The sequence below is a fragment of the Cajanus cajan genome, chromosome 6, assembly GCF_000230855.2.
Source record: "Cajanus cajan strain Asha chromosome 6, NIPB_CcT2T_4, whole genome shotgun sequence".
Lineage (NCBI taxonomy): Eukaryota > Viridiplantae > Streptophyta > Magnoliopsida > Fabales > Fabaceae > Cajanus > Cajanus cajan.
Genome location: NC_138522.1, coordinates 59,614,483 through 59,635,739, shown reverse-complemented (window position 1 = coordinate 59,635,739; position 21,257 = coordinate 59,614,483). Strand labels below are relative to the sequence as shown.

General features: G+C 31.1%; 1 protein-coding gene and 2 long non-coding RNA genes across 4 annotated transcripts; all 3 read left to right on the top strand.

Moving 5' to 3' along the window:
• Nucleotides 1-1,828: 1,828 nt before the first annotated feature.
• On the top strand, nt 1,829-13,705 carry LOC109798004 (ARM repeat superfamily protein). Of its 2 annotated transcripts, XM_020358193.3 has the most exons (22): nt 1,829-2,102; nt 2,756-2,857; nt 2,952-3,095; nt 3,202-3,282; nt 3,391-3,460; nt 4,388-4,458; nt 4,530-4,693; nt 4,799-4,870; nt 4,953-5,190; nt 6,668-6,730; nt 6,847-7,131; nt 7,684-7,797; nt 7,941-8,067; nt 8,163-8,332; nt 8,417-8,518; nt 10,597-10,700; nt 10,799-11,093; nt 11,226-11,470; nt 11,686-12,189; nt 12,309-12,603; nt 12,750-12,933; nt 13,111-13,705. In XM_020358193.3, exons 1-22 carry the CDS (start codon nt 1,980-1,982, stop codon nt 13,188-13,190), a joined length of 3,633 nt encoding a protein of 1,210 aa, XP_020213782.1. In that variant the 5' UTR covers nt 1,829-1,979; the 3' UTR covers nt 13,191-13,705. The 2 variants fall into 2 exon arrangements, with proteins under 2 accessions (XP_020213782.1, XP_082915287.1); XM_083059161.1 differs by lacking the exons at nt 1,829-2,102; nt 2,756-2,857; nt 2,952-3,095; nt 3,202-3,282; nt 3,391-3,460 and adding an exon at nt 3,984-4,240.
• Nucleotides 13,706-15,442: 1,737 nt separating this feature from the next.
• LOC109798009 (uncharacterized) lies at nt 15,443-16,572 on the top strand. Its single transcript, XR_002239762.3, has 2 exons — nt 15,443-15,912; nt 16,285-16,572. It is a non-coding gene; the product is annotated as an uncharacterized LOC109798009 (long non-coding RNA).
• Nucleotides 16,573-19,700: 3,128 nt separating this feature from the next.
• On the top strand, nt 19,701-20,861 carry LOC109798008 (uncharacterized). Its single transcript, XR_002239761.3, has 2 exons — nt 19,701-20,282; nt 20,469-20,861. It is a non-coding gene; the product is annotated as an uncharacterized LOC109798008 (long non-coding RNA).
• Nucleotides 20,862-21,257: the final 396 nt, after the last annotated feature.

Sequence of the window (21,257 nt, the reverse complement as noted above, 5' to 3'; positions counted from 1 at the left end):
TTAATATGTATATGTATATATATATATATATATATATATATATATATATATATATATATATATTATTGTAAATTTATGTTTTTAATTCTTGTGATTCTAAAAAATAGTATTATTTTAATTCTTTTATATATATTTTTTATTCTTAAATTTAAAACTTGTATTTTTATTTTAAAAATATGAAAAAAATATTATTCTGATTTTTCTATTTAAATGTCTTTAGCAAATCTATTAAATAAAATTAATTTACTATTAAATTCATTGCACAAAATTCTCTTTAATATGTGACATTTATTAATAATTAAATTATACTGTTTATTAATTCTTAAATAATATAATATTTTCACGCTTAAGCAAGATCAGGAGTTCGAATCTTGCTTGTATATGCAGTCGTGTTAAATTTTGGGACCAGCTATCTCACCCTTTAAGGTGCCTCTAACGTAGCAGGAGATTAGTCACTGCTATCGGCGGTGGATACTCCAGGAACGAACTTAAAAAAAAATAAAATTTGCAACATAATATTTGGAGATAGAATAAAAAAAGTATGTAAATAGAATTTATTAATATAATAAATAATAATACTTATTAAAACAGGTACAAATAAATATTTTTTATGTTCTTATTTTTATTTTTATATGTTAATTCACTTAATATCCTATCACTTAAAGGATAAAATATTAATAGATAACTTTAAAATTTCATGATTAATTATTATTTGATCATAGATCAAAATTTCATATTTTAAAAATTAAAAGAATTAAATATTTATTTTAAAATAAATAAAAAAAAATTATATATTAATAAAAGTCAAGTGACTAAAAGGTAGAATGTAACAAATGTTTGTTTTAATTTTAGATATGCTACTTTTCAACTCTTTATTTTCCTTAAAAATATTACTTGGAAGCTTTGGTACCTTATACAGTAAGCATCTTTAATGCGTTTTATGATAGTTTGAAAGTCATATTCTAACATAACTTTGTTTTGTTACATTCTGAACTTGTTTTCATATATCTTGATATTACTTATATCTTCTTTACAAAATGGGTAAACGATCAAACAATTTTATTTTCAATTCAAATTTCACGTCCATCTTTAAAACAATCAAGCAAACTTATAAGTAAATGATAAAATATTGATATATTTAGGATTTAGGGGAATATGAATTCAGATATTTTAAACAAAATTGAATATTAAGAAAATATGATTATGGGATGAGATCTTATTAAAAATAATTAACAAAATTCATTCACATAGTTTTATTATAAAAAAATGTAGATATTTCACACTATAACATAAATGAAAAAAAAAACTTGTAAACTGAGTGTTTTATATTATAATGTCTCTTAATTTCTATTAGGTAGGCTTGATGTAGATTACAAAAGTAATTATATTTATGTAAAATATGACATGAATTACTTTTTAACTAACATTCAATAATGGAGTTAGACCAAAGAAAATAGCTTTAAAAAGTCAATAATCTTTTTGAATAATGATTACAAAAATGTGTTGATATTGTTAAACATTACATTTTATAATATATTTTTTATTCTTTAATTATTATCTAAATATAATGAGTGGTCGTGGTCGTTGGTCAAATCATTTACAAGATTCTTATTAAATAATACCTGTATTACATATAAAAAGCATTAAATAATTCAATAGCTATTTTTTGTCTTAATTACCGCGGGTAAGGCATTTAAAGAGAAAAAAAAAAGCTTCAAGATGAAAAAAACAATAAAGAAAACTTATGACAAAAGAAAAAAAAAAAAAAAAAAAACAAGTCGAGAAGAGTGACGCTCACGCACAACTAGGCACAAAAACGCATAAAAACCCAAGGGCTCCATGGGATTGAACCCCAAACCCAACCCCGACTCTGTGTTGACAAAAGACCGAATATCTCTCTCTTTCTCTCTCTCAAGTCGCAACATTAACAACAGAAGAAGGATTGAAGCGAAGGAATAGCGTAGAAGTTGAAGTAAGAAATGGAAGATAGTGTTAACAACAACAGCATCAGCGCCAACAATGTCGCCCAAGCCATAGCCACTGCGCTTGATTGGGCTTCTTCTCCCCAAGCTCGACAAAACGCCGTCGCTTTTCTCGACTCCGTACTCTCTCTTCCTTGGTCACACTTTTCATGCATCTCATCACAACCTATATCTCCATTTTTTTTCTCTCTCTATTTTCACTTTCTCTGCTTGCATTATTGCTTGTTTATTCTAATAACTGCGATCTTTCTTACACAAGCCCTAACCAGCATAACTCACATAGCTCATGGCTCTATTCTATTCATAAACATAAAGCATTACTTTATCTCTATACACTCTTTTTGTTAGTAATTGTCTTAGATTGATCGTTTCGTGTTCTCAATTGTGTTGAGAATGGTGCTGCTTCATTTGTTATGTTCTCAATTGTGCTGACAATGATGCTGCTTCATTTTTAATTTTTTTTAAAAATTAAATATAATTTTTGCATTTTGAAATGAAATGAAGGATACAACGTGAAGTTTCTGCGCATGAGTTTTTATTTTTATTTTTATCAAGATAGCAATTGTTTGTTTCTGGAAGAAGCTTGTGTAGTTTCCGTTACATAATTGGTCTATGAGTTGTTGATGCTTTATGGTGATTAATTGTCATGTTTTAACATTTGGCTGATTAATCGTTGCATGAGTTTTGCTACTTTACGGTGAATGATTTTCATGCTTTAATATCTGACACGCGGCGGAAGCGGAGACTAATTAGTTTGTGTAAAATTTGTCCAGATCAAGGCAGGTGATATTCGGATACTGGCAAACACATCATTCCTTCTGGTGAAAAAGAACTGGTCGTCTGAAATCCGCTTACATGCCTTTAAAATGCTTCAGGTCCAAATTCTCGTCGGTCTTAATTGTGTTTTCAATGATAAGTCTGTTTAGTTGTTTATCCTTGTGCCTTATATGAAATTGTATCTGCACACAGCATTTGGTGCGCTTAAGGTGGGAGGAGTTAAGCCCTGCAGAGCACAAGAACTTTGCGAATCTTTCCATTGATTTGATGTCTGAGATTGCAGACCCTTGTGAAAATTGGGCTCTCAAGAGCCAGACAGCTGCCCTTGTTGCCGAGGTTTTCATTGCTACACTCTTCATTTTCATTTACATTGCTTCTTATTCTGTCACAGTTGCAGTTTTTCTTTGCATAAATTATATTCAGTTTGGCGGTTCTTTCACAGGTAGTTAGAAGAGAGGGTCTTAATTTATGGCAAGAAATGCTTCCATCTTTGATTTCTCTATCCAGCAAGGGTCCAATAGAAGTAAATTTCATGTTTCCCTTCTTGCATCATTGTTGGATCGAGTTTATTCTATTTCAGCACACTTACAGTATATGTTTATATTTTTTATGATTCACAATTGTGTATCAGGCTGAGTTGGTTGCAATGATGTTGCGGTGGCTTCCTGAAGACATTACAGTTCACAATGAAGACCTAGAAGGTTTATAAATTACGATGTCTTTAGTTTTCTTGCATGGATGTGTGAATGTGGCTCATGTACACAAATTGAGTAAAAGAATTGAACTTTCTCCAAATTCATAAATCTATTTGACTCGAGCAATGGAGCAATGAGTTATTCTGGTGAAATTTTTTGACACCGATTAATAAGTTTCCCTGTAGATGGAAAAATTAAAGGGACATGCTAGGATGGCATGTTTTTATTAAACTTATCTTAGAAATGTTTTTCATCTCTGTCAATATTACGTCACCATCTGATACCAGGAAGGAATAGAAAAAATGCATGTCACTGTGTGAGTGGAGAGAGACAGAATGTAAACAGAGGAAGATGATTGCTGTATGTAATGGGATGAACTAATTTTTGTGATTTTTAGGAACCATGTGTGCATATTATACCAATAAACAGTATCATTAATTGCTGATTGTGGAAAATGACGGCAAGCCAATAATCTGCTATATCATATAGCGGATAGCATTACGGGAAAATAGAGGAAGTCACCTAGCAGTTGAAATGTAAGATATATATCAATTGTATGTGTAAAAAATTAAGCTGTATCCAAATAGAAATGAAATGCGTAATATTAACTCAATAGTTCAATTGATTGGATACTTGCTGAAGATGACAAGAGGATGCAAGACTCATGCCACAACCACAATAACTACAGCGGCCGCAATAGCAGATGAAGTCATGGTTGCGGATCCAAGGAATTCCACAACACAATAGCACTATAGTGGCTATTTGACAACACTGCTAATAAACTAGGTGTTCCTCAAAGGAAATATGAAACATAAACTCAACACTCCTAACACATTGACTCTTTTAACATTCAAATGTTGTATTTGTATTTTGTCTTTTGTGACTTCTCTATGTATGATATTGAATTTTTTCTTGCCATGTTAATGTATTCAGGTGATCGGCGAAGGCTACTTTTGCGTGGGCTAACTCAATCGTTGCCTGAAATTTTGCCACTATTATACACTGTAAATCTCAGCCTGAAACCTTATCACATATTTTTTGTTAATCCTCGTTAATGTTGTTATGCTTGATGCAGTTACTAGAAAGGCACTTTACAGCTGCATTGAGTGAAGCTGGTAGACAACAGATGGATATAGCCAAACTGCATGCTGCCACTGTAACAGCCACTCTAAATGCAGTAAATGCATATGCTGAGTGGGCTCCAGTGTCAGATCTTGCCAAGTCTGGCATCATTCATGGGTATGTATCTTTCCTGTACTGTCTTGCACTGCAATATTCTTGGTATATAACCATGCTCTGATTTTGTCTTTCTGCCAACCTTGTTTTTCTGTTAACTCCCTGCAGTTGTGGTGTACTACTATCTGCTCCAGATTTTCGTTTTCATGCTTCAGAGTTTTTCAAATTTGTCTCTCCAAGGTATGCATTATTGTTCTCTAATGGCTTTATACATATTTCATTGATCAATAATACCATGGGTTACTCTGAATTATGATTGTAGGAAGAGGCCTGTTGATGCATCTGCTTCAGAATTTGACCAAGCTATGAGCAGCATCTTTCAAACATTGATGAATGTATCTAGAGAATTTTTGTATAGATCTGGTTCAGGTGCTGTGTCCATAGATGAGGGTGAATATGAATTTGCTGAATACATATGTGAAAGTATGGTGTCACTGGGTTCTTATAACTTGCAAAGTATTGCTGGTGATAGCACCCTACTTCCGCTTTACCTTGAACAGGTATGAGTTATATAGTAACACTGTAACATTAAGCAGCTTGGGATAGGGAAAACTTTGATTAACATGACATAGATTTGTTATGGTTTTGGTTTCTCTTTGGAAAATTTGTCATATATTCTTTGTTTTGAATTCAACATTGTAATTACAGATAACAGAATATCTTGGGTTAGTAATACATCTTGCAAAATTTTCCACACAACTTGTTTGCCAAATAACAAGTTCTTTTTTATCATTTTGCTCACACTCAGAGTAGTTAATTGCACGTGATAGTAGCACTATTGTGCTGTTGTGTCCTGGGGTGGCCCCGTTCCTCTCTTCTCCGTTGCGTTGTGTTGTGTCTGTCCGTCACGGCTGTAGCAGCATGATTCACAGTTGATATAGTGATTTTTTTCGGGCATTGTGTCCACTAATGGGCTGATGGGTCTGAATACTCTTTTACCCTTGGATCAGACTCATTTCATGCCTTTTTTGGGGCAAACTTGTAAAATATCAGACCTTATTCATGAGTTGTGTTTGTTCATTCCTCTCACCTTCTTTGTGCCCAAGCCGTAGCCTCAGTCTTGCTGTGTTCTTCACTCTTCCACAAATAGCAGCTATGATCATCATCGCACACCACCTTGTTCTCTGTTCTGACTTCTGCATACCTTGTTCGGAGGGTGTCTTGTCTACTATCTTCACATTTGACTTTTATGTTCTCAGTCTTGTTCTTGACTTTTCTGTACTCAAATTTTTGTTTTTTAATTTGTTTTTAATTTTTGATTATTTATTTTTATTTATGAAAATATTTCTATTTTTTAATTATGTTATTTTTAATTTTATTTTTCAAAAAACTGTTACACCTTTTATTTATTTTTTAATCCTGTTATTCTTTTTTATTTTTAACATTTTTAATTGTTATGTTTTCTAACTCTGTTTTTTTATTTTTTTTATTTTTAATTATGTTTTTTAAAAAATTTTAAAGTCTATTATATTTTTTAATATGTTTTCTAATTTTGTTTTTTTACTTTTGTTATTTATTTTAATTTTAATTATGCATTTTAATGTCAATGTTTTGTTTTCTCTTTCTTTCACTGTTGTGTTCAGACGAGTAACCATATTTTGTCCTTTCTTGTTTTCTTTTATATTACTTGGTTTTTGTTTTTGTTGTTATTAACTTCTATTCTTAGCTTAAAATAATGAATTTTAATTATTAACTATGAATAAGCCTTCAATATTGGGTAATTTTTTTGTGCATTTATATATATGTAATAAAAACTATTTAATCTATATCTAGAAATTTCATATTAGCGGTCATCTCTCTATAGTGGTTTTGGGATCAGCTGCTCCACATTGCAATCCTGGATAACTATTCACTATGTTTTGAACTTGCGATGCATGAAGGGAACATTTTGCCCTTTCATTTTACTATTGTACATCAACATGCATTTATCTTGAATTTTACTTAATCCTTTCATTTTGATTTCTCATTTCTCTCCAGATGCTGGGATTTTTCCAACATTTCAAGTTTGCTATTCATTTTCAAGCCATGAACTTCTGGCTGGTATGTTGGATTACTGTACCAAATTACTATCTGGTGGTGTTCCATGTTTCTTGGAAAATAGTCAATACTGTGTATCAAATGGTATCTCATTTCTTTCCTCAAATGTTTACTTGCAGGTCCTAATGAGGGATTTAATGTCAAAGCCAAAAATTTCCACACATGCAGCTGCTGATAGTTCAGCTGTTAGTAGCAAAGGTTCTGGAGAGGTTGAAAATGCAAGGAAAAAGACTCTAAGTTTTGTTAGTGATGACTTCTGTGGTGCAATTTTGGATACATCTTTCATTCGCATGCTCAAGAGAGAAAAAATTCTGCATGAGACTGCCATTTCATTAGGAGCATTGGAGTTATGGAGTGACAATTTTGAGGGCAAGGGAACCTTCAGCCAGTATCGCTCTAGACTGGTATGTCTCATGCACATGTTAAGTCAGATAATATTGTTCATCATATGAATATACAATTTCATTCCCTTCTGTTTACTGGAAAAATTTCTGTTATGGAATGTATTGTAAGTTATTGACTTATTATTTTACTGAAAATTTTCATATTGAAGTTTTAACATAGTACTCGGAAGTAATGGTTTATTGCTTGCAATTTTTCCATTGATTTTATGTAAATCTTAAGTAAACTATCCGTCATGGGTTTGTGGAGTATCCTACTGGCTGAGTTATCGGAAACTTATGATTTTGCTGTATTCCTTATAATTCAACTTTTGGACATTTAAATATGAAAAGATACAGAGAAAGACATTTGTGCAACTGAAATTTTGGCCTTTTAAAATTTAATCCCATACCAATTTTGCACAACAGAGAAAGCTGTAAATATACTGAAATATTTGGCTTTGGTATTTTAATTGTTTTTTTTTTGTTGTTCTCAATCTTCTATTCTTTTTTAAGCTTAAATTCAAATGAACCTTTTCAAAATATTTTTGACTGATGAATGGTTTCTTAAAACAGTTGGAGCTGATTAGGTTTGTTTCTTCTTACAAACCCCTGATAGCTGCTACCAAAGTTTCTGAAAAAAATGATACGATCATTAAAGGTCTCTTGCTTTCACCAGCACCAACTCAGGTATAACTACCTTCTATTCCAATTTTTAATGTATTGTTGTATTGTTGATATTTTGATTTCTAAAATTGTCAGCTCGTCACCATCATTTCAATCTTATATTTAATTGTCAGTTATGGTTATGGGTTCTGCTTTTCTCACTGTAGGACTTAGCTGTGATGGAATGCATGCAGTTGGCTTTAGAGAATGTTGTAAATGCAGTTTTTGATGGATCCAATGACTTTGCCAAGGCAAACGCCGAAGTCCAGTTTGCATTATGCAGAACATTTGAAGGTTATTTTAGTTAATTTTCCATTTGTTGCTGTTCTAGATTTGCTTACTTAGTTAAACCTCTGCAATAATTTTGGTTATGTACATATGTCTTGTAGGTTTACTTCAACAATTTATTTCCTTAAAATGGACGGAGCCTGCACTAGTTGAAGTACTTGTCCACTATTTGGATGCTATGGGCCCCTTTTTGAAGTATTTCCCAGATGCAGTTGGCAGTGTTATTAATAAATTATTTGAACTTCTAACATCTCTTCCCGTTGGAACCAAGGTTCTCGCAACAATCACTTTTCATTGTTACTTTCAACTATTGATAAATTTTGTAGCAAGTTAAAAACTATATGTTTCTTGATAGGATATGTCAATGCCTGGTGCACGGCATGCAAGGCTGCAGACCTGTACATCATTTATTAGGATAGCAAAAACTGCTGACAAAAGCATCTTGCCTCATATGAAGGTGCATTCTTTAAACGCCAATTGTTGGATAAACTTATATATGAAATATATATATAAGAGACTATTATATATAGAGGAATAAACTTATATATGAAATTTATAGAGGAGGGATATGCAATTCAATTTATGAATTCATCTCGTGTAAGCCAAGTCATAGCATTATAAGTGTGTTTGGGAAAGATTAAATTCCCATATTTCAGCTGTTTTTATGAGAAAAAAAGCTGTTTGTAGAATAAGCTAGTGGTTTGGAAAACTAGCTGGAATTTATAAACAGCTTTTTTTCTGGAAATTTAAGCTGTTTTTATGAATCTGAAGATTTGGCGCTTATGATTATTTTCAAACAGCTTTTTTTCTTCTAAAGTTCATTTACTGCACAAAAGCTGATTTTTTTGTTGTATAGAAACGAATTAAATATTTTAAAATTGCTTTTCACTAAACTTACACAAACAAAAATTCATTTTGGTTATAATCAATTACAATTATAATCGATTATTAAAATAATTTAATTTTACAACTTTTCCTAACACGCCCTAAGAATCAGCTACTGTAGGGGTCACGCCAAACTAGCTACAGTATCTTTGATATCCTCCAATAATATAATGTGTCAAAGCACCTGTGCAGCAATATGAAAATTTTTGTTTTCTTTTTCTAATCTTTGCAATTTTGATATGAATATCTTGCAGTTTGATTTTTTTTTTCTAGTTTGCTTTGTCAGCTGTTATTGTAAAAATTGTTCTTGAAATCAGTTTCCATGCATCTCATATTTGTCTTCTGATCATTCCTATCTTGTTTTCATACTTTAGTCTTCTTCCCCTCTTAGACATGTGAACTTATTAGTGTACAATGCTATTTCACTTGATGAGCCTAACCTCTTATAAATGTTGATGTTGACTTTGAAACTTAAGAATGGGAGATTAATTGGAAATAGGTAAGTGAAATTTAAATCTTTGACAGAAGCCGAATGTGATTTTCAAAGTGGTACTTTTATCAGGTGAAAAGAGTGCTATTGATTATTTTTGTTAGAATGAAAAGCTAAACTTTGATCAAAATTTCTAATGGTATTGGTAGGCTAGATTCTCAAACCTATTTATAATTTTGATACTATAGAAACCCAAATCTTTGTAATGGATTGGTTTAGTTTCATTAATTTTTAGTTGGGTCCCCAGAAGCAGCCTAGGATAACTTGTGCCCTATGGATTTCCTATGATAGGTTCCTAATTATAATTATAATTTTTGAAATTAAGGGACCTTATTGCACACTTAAAAATAAAGACCTAGGTGAAAATTAAAATAGTATAGGGACCTATATATCAATTGATCCGATTTTAAAAAATTAGATTTATAATGACCAGGAGTTGACTTTTAGTTGGACAAGAAGGCCAAGAGTCCATTAATAATATATTAATATCATATTTTGCATATTTACATTGCATTGTTGTGCTTATTTGAATAACTTGTATAAAGGTTTGGGACTTTGGGCCTTAAATTATTTGGTTTAGTTCCTCAAATTTAAGATAAATTTGTTTTTGGTTCCTCAAATTAAAAATTGTTGTTTTTAGTTCCTATAATTTTAAAAAATATTGTTTTAGTCTCCTGGGTCACCATTAACATATTTGAAAGTGACAAATTGAGACAGTTATGTAGTTGTAGTATCAGTTGGATTTAATGTGATGTTTTCACTAAGAGGGACACTAGTAGGTATATTTTATGCACCAATATTTAACAAATTCCTAACAAAATTTGAGTATAAGGACTAAATTAAGATTTTTTAAAATTACAAGAACTAAAAATAAGAATTTTAAATTTTAGGGACCAAAAACAAATTTATCCTAAATTTGAGAGACTAAAAACATATTTAAGCCAATTATTTTTTAAACTTGTTACATTGTGGAGTAGAATCAGTAGATAAGTAAACAAGGTTAAGGTTTTATCTGACTAAAGGTTATTCAAGGTTTGGCTTATGTGCTATGTTGCAATGTCATGTCTGTCAGGAGACAAATAGTGCATTACCATTGTGTCAATTATTCGATATAGTTTTGGAGGAGTAATGTTTGTTTAATTTATCAATTCTATATGTAGGGCATTGCTGATACAATGGCAAGTTTGCAAAGGGAGGGGCGTTTACTCCAGGGAGAACATAATCTTTTAGGCGAAGCTTTTCTCGTTATGGCTTCTTCTGCTGGGTAAGGATCAAACTGGAGATAATTCTGTTAAATTTTTGTTTGATACTCTGTTGAAATTTGTAAAACCTTTTCTTGTTATTGCTATAAATTTGGCTCAGGATTCAACAGCAGCAAGACGTTTTAACATGGTTACTAGAACCTTTGAGCCTTCAATGGACACAAACGGAGTGGCAGGATAAATATTTGTCAGGTCCACATGGTTTGGTTCAGTTGTGCTCAGAAGGGCCTGTTATGTGGTCTATTTTTCATACAGTGACATTCTTTGAGAGGGCACTTAAGAGGAGTGGATTGAAGAAAGCCAACTGGAATTCAGAAAACAGCTCAACACCAAATTCAACTCCTTTAAATCCAATGGCCTCTCACATATCATGGATGTTGACTCCTCTGTTGAAAGTATGTATACAACCATTTAGAAGCCGGCCATGTTATGTTTCCTGTAGTATTTTGCAACAAAATGGTCACTGTTTTTAACCCTGCTCTCTAAGTACTTTGTATTAATAAGTATAGTATGTTCTTATTTTCCAGCTACTTCGTGGTATACATTCCCTTTGGTCTCCATCTGTACATCAAGCTTTACCTGGAGAGATTAGAACTGCAATGATCATGAATGATGTTGAGAGGTTCAGTCTTCTTGGAGAAGGGAACTCTAAATTACCAAAGGGTTCATTGACTGTCACTGATGGATCTAAGGTCAACATGAATAAAGAAGGATATGCTGAACCAAATGAATCAGATATACGAAACTGGTTTAAAGGCATCAGAGACAGTGGGTAAGTGTGCATATCTTATTTATATTTTTTATTTATAATTTATTAACTTTTGTCCCAAGTTTGATTTGTCTTCCCCTCAACATTGTTTTTGCACCAAATCTCTAGAAATGACAAAATAAAGTTCCTTGAAAAAGAAAATCCTGTATGTATGACATCTTTATTGTTTTTTATGCACATTTCCATTTCTTTACTATATCCTTGGTTTATATGAATAGGTATAATGTATTGGGCTTGTCAGCAACCGTTGGGGATTCATTTTTCAAATATTTTGATGCGCACTCTGTTGCTGTTGCCCTAATGGAGAATATACAGTCAATGGAGTTCAGGCATATAAGACAGCTTGTTCATTCCACTTTGATTCCGTTGGTTAAATATTGTCCCCTGGATATGTGGGAGATTTGGCTGGAAAAGCTTCTACACCCATTGTTTGTTCATGTTCAGCAAGCTCTTAGCTGTTCATGGTCTAGTCTTCTACAAGATGGTAGAGCAAAGGTTCCAGATGTTCATGGCATTCTTAGTGGATCAGACTTGAAAGTGGAAGTGATGGAGGAAACGATTCTGAGGGATCTCACACGTGAGATGTGTTCACTCCTCTCTGTCATTGCTTCTCCTCCCCTCAATACTGGAATCCCTTCTTTGGAACAGTCTGGGAATGCTGGTCGATTAGACATGTCTTCGCGAAAAAGCTTGGATACAGTTGCATCATGCTCTATGGTTGGGTATGCTTTCTACTTGTTTTGTAATACGTTTCATCTATGATAGTTGAGCTTTAGTTGAGCTCTATGGTTGGGTATGCTCTTAGTTGAGCTTTATTTCTCACAAGTCTTATGTGTGACAGTTTCCTTCTAAAGCACGAAGGTGTAGCCCTTCCAACACTACGAATGTGTTTAGAAGCTTTTACATGGACGGATGGTGAAGCTGTGACTAAAATCTCTTCATTTTGCTCTGTGTTGGTAGTTCTTGCAATAGTAACGAATCATGCAGAACTCATCGAATATGTTTCTAGAGATCTTTTTACATCCGTTATTCAAGGTTTATCCCTTGAATCAAATGCGATAATCAGTGCTGATCTAGTTGGCATTTGTCGTGAAATATTTGTGTATCTTCATGATAGACACCCAGCTCCCAGGCAGGTGAGTAGTTTTCTTGTTTTCCATGACTTGGCTAATGTGTTTTTTTTTTCCTCCTCTTGATTGCATTTGGCATTTGAAATTCACTTGCAAAGAAGAGGATGCCAAAACTTTTGATGCTAATTGGTGTATTTTGTTGCTCTTTTTAGGTTTTGATGTCTCTCCCCAGTATTACCCCTCAAGATTTAGTTGCCTTTGAGGAATCTTTAACGAAAACATCTAGTCCAAAGGAACAAAAGCAGCATATGAGAAGCTTGCTTCAATTAGCAACCGGTAACAAATTGAAAGCACTAGCAGCACAGAAAAGTGTAAACATCATTACAAATGTTTCAAGTAAGCAACGACTTCTAATGCTTTTTCACATTCTACTTCTCCAACTTCTGAAAAGTATAGTCTGTAACAAAAAAAATCACTTTCCACAAACTCTCTAAACAATTAATCACTTTTTTAAAAAGCTTAAACAATCGGGCCCTTTATCTATGTTTAACCTCTTATAATTATGCTTTTCAGCGAGACCACGCAGCTCAGCTAATGCTCCTGAGTCTAAAGTTGATGATGGGGACGTTGTGGGGTTGGCAGCCATCATGTGATGATATTGTTTTGAGCTCATGGAAGGTTTTGTGTACAGGAGTGAGCTCGCATTGATAAGATTTTGGGTTTATGATTTATTTACTAACAAAGGGTTCGAAAGCATTTCTTTCCCCTGCAACATCAACTAAGAAATCGGGTGGGAGTACAAAGATTTTGTCCTTTCTCTTTACTCAGCAGCTTGTGAATCAGGTTTACTGCATGCAAACTTTCCTTCATTTCTAGTATATATTACCTCTCTTCAGTCACCATAACAGAATCACAATTGGCAGTTCAGACTTCTGTATTTAGTTTTTGCCAGAATTCAAAGTTCGGCTGCGATTTAGTTGCGTTATTTTATTCCTCACTTTTGAAACACAAATTGAGAACAGTGTTTGAATGTGGAGTTATTAGCCCCTCTAAATGTAGAATGAGATCCACTTCATTTTATGGGATCTACTTTATGTAAGAGTATAGTTGATTAATGTATCTAGTAACATTAAATTTGTTATTAATTTTTATCTTATTTTTTTTACCATATTATATTTATCTAGTTAATCAATGTGTTAGTCATTTTCTTTAATTCTTGCAAAAGAAAGAATGAGTTTATTTTATTAAATATTTAGTAGTTATCATTTATTGATTACGAAAATTACAAAGTAATTAAGTTTTAATTAAAAATAATTGATGCAAGTGCAATTAAGTTTTTATAAAAGGATAAAAAATAATTTTTATGATGTATATATTTTATTAGGGTCAACTTAGTGTAAGAGGGTTTAGATAGTATTTATATAATTTTAAGTTTAAATTTTGCTGTCAACTTAAAAAAAGGGTATTGGGACAAATAGGAGTTGCATTTCAACTAATATAGAGCAGCAACAAATTAAGAGAGTTTACCCATCAAATGTAGAATTGGATGCACTTCAATTATGGGGTTTATATGCATTACAACTCAACTAACAATAAAGTAACCACAAAATAAAAGGGAGTAGCTTGCTAAAAGCTTTTAGGCAGTTTGAAGTTGTTACTTGTTAGTGCTTCCCGTAATTTTGCATTTTCACTAAGATTGAAGACTTGAGGAAATGTTTAATTCAAAAGGAGGGAAAAGATTTAAATATTTAATGGAAGGAGGTAATTTCTTTTATATTTAATTTAAGGGAATGAGAGATTTTAATGAATGAGGAAGTGAAATAGTTTTTTTTTTGTTTGGTTTGTAAGAGATAAAGGGTTTTTAAAATTTACATTTGTACTCATAATTCAAAAGAAGGGAAGGAAAAGATTTGATGGAAGGAGGTAATTATTATTATTTATTTAATTTAAGAGAATGAGAGATTTTAATGAATGAGGAGGTGAAATGATTTTTTGTTGTTTGGTTTGTAAAAGAGATAAAAGATTTTTAAAATTTACATTTGTATTTATAATTTTGAATTTCAAAATATAAGAACATTTTAAGTATTAATTCTTTTTTAAATCCTCTCAATATTATAAAGAAGCGAAAATCAGACGAGAAGAGTAGCAAAATTTCATGCACTCCTCTTCTCTCCCCATCATTTTCTTTCCAATCAAATACCGGTAAAAATATTATTGAAAATGTTGTCAATCGTTAAACTCCACTATGCATTAAAATAAGATATGAATGATTTATATCTGCATCAAGTTAGATTATTGTTATTTAATATTTTCATTAAATAATTTAATTTTTTATTGAATAATTATGCTTAACTTTAAGACTCATATAAGAGTTGTTTTTGAAATGCAAATCCTGTTTAAATATGACTTGTCTTTTCAAATGGTAAGACATCTTAAATAAACTTACAAATCCAATTTTAAATACCTTTTTGCTATTAAATAAAAAGTTTTTATTATAAACACGAAAATATATAAATAATATAAAATATTATATTTTTCAATATTTTTTACTTTAATTTATGTATCAGTGCCCTTAAATAAATAGGTTATCGGAGTTAGATATATACGTAGGCAAGCATACTTAAATCTTGAAATACATTAACAAATATATAATTTCAAAATATTGCAGTCAAAATTTAATTAAATAGCATCATCGTCATAATTATAAGTAAGTCATTAGGTTTATAAGAAATTTTAAATAACTCAATATATTTCAAAGTTTTTAAAAAAGTGGTGACTTATTTAGTAAATAATTCTAATATAGCATAGATTTATTACCATATTAAGGTGTGATTTGAACTTGTAGACTTAACTAATTACCAATCTTAAGCATAAAGGTAAACTCATCAATTTTTACCAATCAAGGAATTTTCTTTTTGAATTTCTAAAACTATAATTTTTTGAGTAACAACCTTTCACTAGAAGTCTCTGCGATGAGAATGATATGTACGATGCATAGAGGTTTTACTGACAGAAACTGGTTTGATAGTTAGGTTGAAATGAATTGGAAGATTAGTTGGAATGTGAGGATAGAGAAAAGAAAGTGAACAAGTATATATATAGATAATATATAGATGCTTCTATGCTAAGTTAACCCATGAAGTGTCCTATAAATTTCCAAGGAACTTTCTTCTCAATTTCATTTTAAACTTCGTATATATCCTTTTCTTTCTTTCTTTCTTTTCAGGAATTCTCAAAGGTTCTTTGACGAGAGAGGAAGCCATACCATAGAATGGGACCCGGAGGTCCAGGCCCAGGAGGCCCTCCCGGTTGGGGTCCACCTGGCCCACCAGGCCCGGGATTTTTCGGTGGGTTTTGCGATATAATTAGTTCTTGGTAAGTAAAAACTTGGTATTTACACTATTTAAGAAGGATAATAACTCAATAATATTAATGGATGCATCATGCATGAAACGCAAAGTTTATTTATCTGTTTGAAATAGAAAAGGTGAAAAAGATAAAATAAAAGAATGACAAAGAAATTAGAGAATAGATGAAAGAAAAGTATATGATGAAAAATTTATGTTCTATCAAATATAAGTTATTCTTTAAAAAATAATGACGTGTTTTTTGTTTGTAAAATAATTAACAGATAATAGGGTTATTTTTAAACTGGTGCTTTGTTAAAATAATTTCCCAGTTAATAGTTACCAATTGTAATTAGTAAATGCTATTTTTTATTTATTTATTTTGTTTTATCTTGAACAGCGTGAGCTTTTTGTGCTGCTGCTGGTTACTACAAGATTGCTTTGGGGGTCCACCTGGGGGCCCATTCGGCGGCCCACCTGGCCCTCCCGGTCCACCTGGGCCTCCATGAGTTCCCTAGTTACCATTGTTTCCGATGTTATTATCTTCTATAAATACTACTTACCTTTATTGCATTCAGTCTGCTTTGTGAGTCTGTGACTTCCAAAGAGGAAAAAAAAAAGTTTTGCGTTATGTTGTGTAATAATCGAGCTATGCTCTATGAATGCATTTCTGTTTGATGTATTGATACATTCGTAGAAGGTTGAAGATTTTGATGATATATTGGTAGCATAAAGCACAGATGAACATAGTCATTGGAGAAAAAGAAAGAGTAACGTTTAAATAAAAATACAATTAGCCACTAAATTTTAATTCAATTTCCATGTCAAATTGCAAATATACCTCGATCCTTGCAACTCCAACGAACTGCACAATTTGATATACTCCCGCGTACAAAATTTGTGATCAATACCTAAACATTTGAACTTCATAGTTTTATAGAGTAATGAAAGTTCTACAATCTGGATGTTTGATATTGAGCCAATATCTTTTTCTCCTGCATCAGTAGAATATTTTTACATTGCATTACAAAAACTAATTAATCACAGGATTAAACAACCTTCAATTGGCAATATCAGACAATAAATCATATATATACCACATTAATCATAGAAAACCAATGCTGAATATAAAAAAATATAAATATTTTTTTTGCACGAATGTTATTTGGGCTTATATATTATATTAAAAAAAATATCTTTCAATTTTTACTGAAACACTTGTGATACCAATTTTAAAAGGACATACTTAATTTAATACTACCTCTGTAATTTTATAATAGTCATTTAAAGTTGTTTTACATATATCAAAAAATGTAATAAATTTTCTTGTTTTCTATATAATTATTTTGATGATTTCTAGTATAACCTTTTTCATTTTTCTTTATAATAATGCATATTAATTATCATATGTAAATTAATTAAAAATTAGGTAAGATATAAAAATATAATTAATAACATAGTAATTAATGTTATCTTAAAATTTAAAAATGATGAGTAAATAGAAATAAAATTTTACTAAAAATTTGACATATAAAAAGGAACAGAAGGAGTACTATTAAAAAAATTTTGCTGTTGATTGGAACAACCTTTTTCGCAGTCAATTTTCAACGTTCTCTATGGGATTAATTACGATGCTTACTTATCTCTTGTGTGACAAAATAATTCAAGCTTGAATTCTTTATTTCCTATCATTTGGAATTGCCAAGGATCTGAAATGCTGCGTTTTTTGTTATGGAAAGCATTGAGCATGTTTTGCGCCTTTGTAATGTTGCTAAGGAAGTGTGGGATGTGTTATTTCCAGAGAATGTGCGTGCTGGTTTTTTCATGCAAAAATTTGGTATCTGGTTGCTATCTAATTTAAGCTCTAAGATTCAGTGCAGTGGTAATAGTTGGTCTCTTGTTTTTGTTGTTACTATTTATAACATTTGGAAGAATAGGAATGGTAGAATTTTTGAGAATACGATTGTAGGCCCTTTGGATATTATTTACTCTATTCAATGTCAAGTAACAGCTACTTTATGCAGCATTTGTTGGGTTCAGCTTCCTTGAATTGTGTCGAGGCTGTGAATAGGAATGGAGGTGTCGCTTCAGTTGAAGGTGTTTTGCAGGATTTATGTGACACCCTTATTTTTTCCTTTGCAGCTCGTTTATAGGCCTTTGTGAAGTTGCTATTACTAAGTTGTGGGCTGTGAGCAATTTATCTGAGAATCTCTATTACATGGCACTGTGGCTTTAAGGAATTCATTGTGGAGTCTGATTCTAGCATCTATATCTGAGAATCTCTGGTGCATGATATTCTATCATTTATTAGATGAGGTGATGATTTTGTTTCCTTCATATCCTTTGTGAGGCTATGTTGATGTATTAGCTAAATTTGACTAATCTATAGATAGACAATTAAGAATTTTTTATTTTGTTCATACCTTTTTGTATAATTTCATTTTGACAGACAATTGTTCTACCGTGTATTTTTGTAATTTTTAGTGTGATCGAGAGTTCTTTCCCTTTATATTCACCAAAAAAAACATTATCTAGTCACCGATGAATAATAACTAGATACATGGGAGGATTTTGTGTATATTTTGTTGAGCATTGATAAAATTAATTTTAAATGAAACTAATTTTGTAAAATTTGATTTTGATTTAAATTATATTTGAAGTAATGTGATTTATGTGAAGATGTTTTTTTATTATAAAAGTAAGTTAGTAATAAAATTCAACATAATTTTTTCATTTAATGAAAAAATTACCTAAAGTCTAAAGTTGTTTTAACACGATTGATTATTAGGTTTTGAGGTAGTATACACAATGTTAATTTTGAACATTGATATTTTTATTGTAATTCCTTTGAATCCAAAATAAAAACAAAAAAAAACTCAATTAATTGTAGATGTTTTTATTCTTTCTCTATAAGGGTTTGATTGGTTGAGAAAGAATAAGGTGAAAAAGAAAGAATAGATAAGAAATAAATGGAAGAAGAAAGAGAGAAGAAAGTAAGTGTATTTGATAGAGAGAAAATGAATGAGGAGAGAAATAAAAAAGGTTAAGTATTTTTATTTTAATATTATGAGTTCAATTATTATTATGTTATAATTATTTATAACATAATCTTTTAAATATAAATTTGATTATATTCTAAACTAAATTTAATATAAAAAAATAAAATAATAAAAAAAATAGTGCACCCTTATTTATTATGTGAAATTCACATAGAAAAACGAAATAGTCATTTATTCTTAAAAATTATTATAACAACTTTTTTTTTTTTGTAAAATATCGTCTGCTTACTATATTTCTATTCCAACATGAAAAAAGATACATTAACCACCACTTTTATTTATTGTTATATAAAAGGAAATACAACAAAATTCTATATTGTATTGAATTTAATCAATTACAAAAGATTTAGTTCATATTTGGTGATTCGTGTTATATTAATTTTAATATCAAAATGGACAAAAAATAATTAATAGTTATTTGTGTGATCTACGTTTAAGGTGTATAGATGAAAATCAAAACATTCATTTAATCAATTAAACTCATGTTTTGTATGTTCAAACAAGTTTAATTCATGTTTTAATCGATTATTATTTTAAAATAATCAGTTAAATAATTTCGGTTATTGACAATTATTGTGTCTTATTATCATTTATAATAACAATAATAATAAATAAAATAATAATTGTTATATGTAAACAAAAATCAAAGGAATCAAGAAAGAAATAGTTATCCGATTAGAATCGAATAAATACTCATTTCAGTCCTTAAATTTAGAAGACATTATCATATTAATTTTTAAGTTATAAAATTGTAAAATAAGTCTATGAAATTGTTAATTAATAATCACATTAGTTCAAAATTCTGAAGAAAAAAAATATAATTAAAATAATAATATTGATATATATTGAAGAACTAAAGTGAAAGTAAGTAATTGAAATAAAAGATGTATTTAATATTCTAGAAACTGATTTGATAATTGTTAATTTGAAGGACTAATGAGAAAATGTATTTTAAATATAAACGCAAAGTGATTGTTTACAGGAGAGCATTAAATAAGCGGAAGATAGGTATAGTAGAGCATTTAATAGAAGCAACTATGGAAAGAGTGTAAAATGAAGTTGTTGGTTGATGACTTATAGTTTAAGGGTTGGAGCGAAGAACGGTAGGTAGTTAATGTTGAGATAAGGAACGCGTCTCGCAACAAAAAGGTTCACTTACCGGTCAAGTGTTGGAGACATGGGAAACAGATGAATATCTGAGACTGAGAGTCACTTGCATAAGAAAAACAAGTGTTATAAAAGATGGAAAGATAGACCTCAAATTAACAAGAGATATGCCTCCACCGCCAGGGCCTCCCGGCGGTATATGCAGCTGCATATGTAACCTTCTATCTTCTTGGTAACTTCTACTTTCACTCCACTACAACTATGAATTTTTGTTCAGTTATATTATTTCCTTTGAAATTGTTGTTCTAAGCATGCTAATAACCCTTTTAACTACAACAAAATTCTGGGGTATGTCATTATGTCTTAACTCTTTTTCAGGGTCTATATATAATAATTTGGGTATGTTGTTTAATGGCAGTTTGTATTGCCTGTGTTGCTGCTGTCTCCTGGAGTGCTGTTGTGGGCCAATGTTTGGTGGACCTCCTGGGCCACCTGGGCCTGGCTTCTGATCAACATAGATGCTTGAGTTCGACGAGGAAATAAAAGAACGTCAATCAGTCTGTGTGAGATGGTTGTTTACTGGCAACCGCTTTATGCTTCTACCATATTTATTTCAAGGACACTTCGTGCTACTTCTTATGTATGAGTTCTATTCTTTTGTTTCCCAGAGCATTCCTATGTGTTTTCAATCAATCGTACTAAGGCTGAATGTAAAAGCTATAGCTGATAACTGCCTCGTGAGTTGCTGTGTCAAATAAATGTGAAAGGTCGTGATACTCTTACAATAATATTACTTATGTCCTCTATCTCACTTCAGAGTTACTTCCCTGGGTAATTTATATATGAACTTTCGTCAAATTCCAAATCCACTGGAAAAAATGCTATCACTTGGGTTCTTTGTTTTGAAAATGCAGTTGAAGAATGTATACAATTCCACACATCTCAACCCACAAACAAATATACCATGTCAAAATTAAAAACAAAAAACATACATAACCTTTTAATTTAATTGGTTATATAAATATGAACCGTATGTTTAAATATGTAGCTTTTGCTTCTTTGGTTCTGTTGGATGTGAAAACACTCGCACGTGAGTAACAAACGCGTATAAGTGCATGTTTGGATTAGCTTTTGAAACATGATTCTACATTCTCTCTACGTTAGATATCAATTTTACGTGGAAGCAAAAAAACTTTGTTTCAAGCAA

What these genes read in the sequence shown, in the direction of transcription:
- LOC109798004 (XM_020358193.3), top strand. Translation starts at nt 1,980, where the DNA reads ATGGAAGATAGTGTTAACAACAACAGCATCAGCGCCAACAATGTCGCC. An exon ending in GTTATGGCTTCTTCTGCTGG is followed by an intron (nt 10,701 to 10,798) that starts GTAAGGATCAAA and finishes AATTTGGCTCAG; the next exon opens with GATTCAACAGCAGCAAGACG. An exon ending in AAAGGCATCAGAGACAGTGG is followed by an intron (nt 11,471 to 11,685) that starts GTAAGTGTGCAT and finishes TTATATGAATAG; the next exon opens with GTATAATGTATTGGGCTTGT.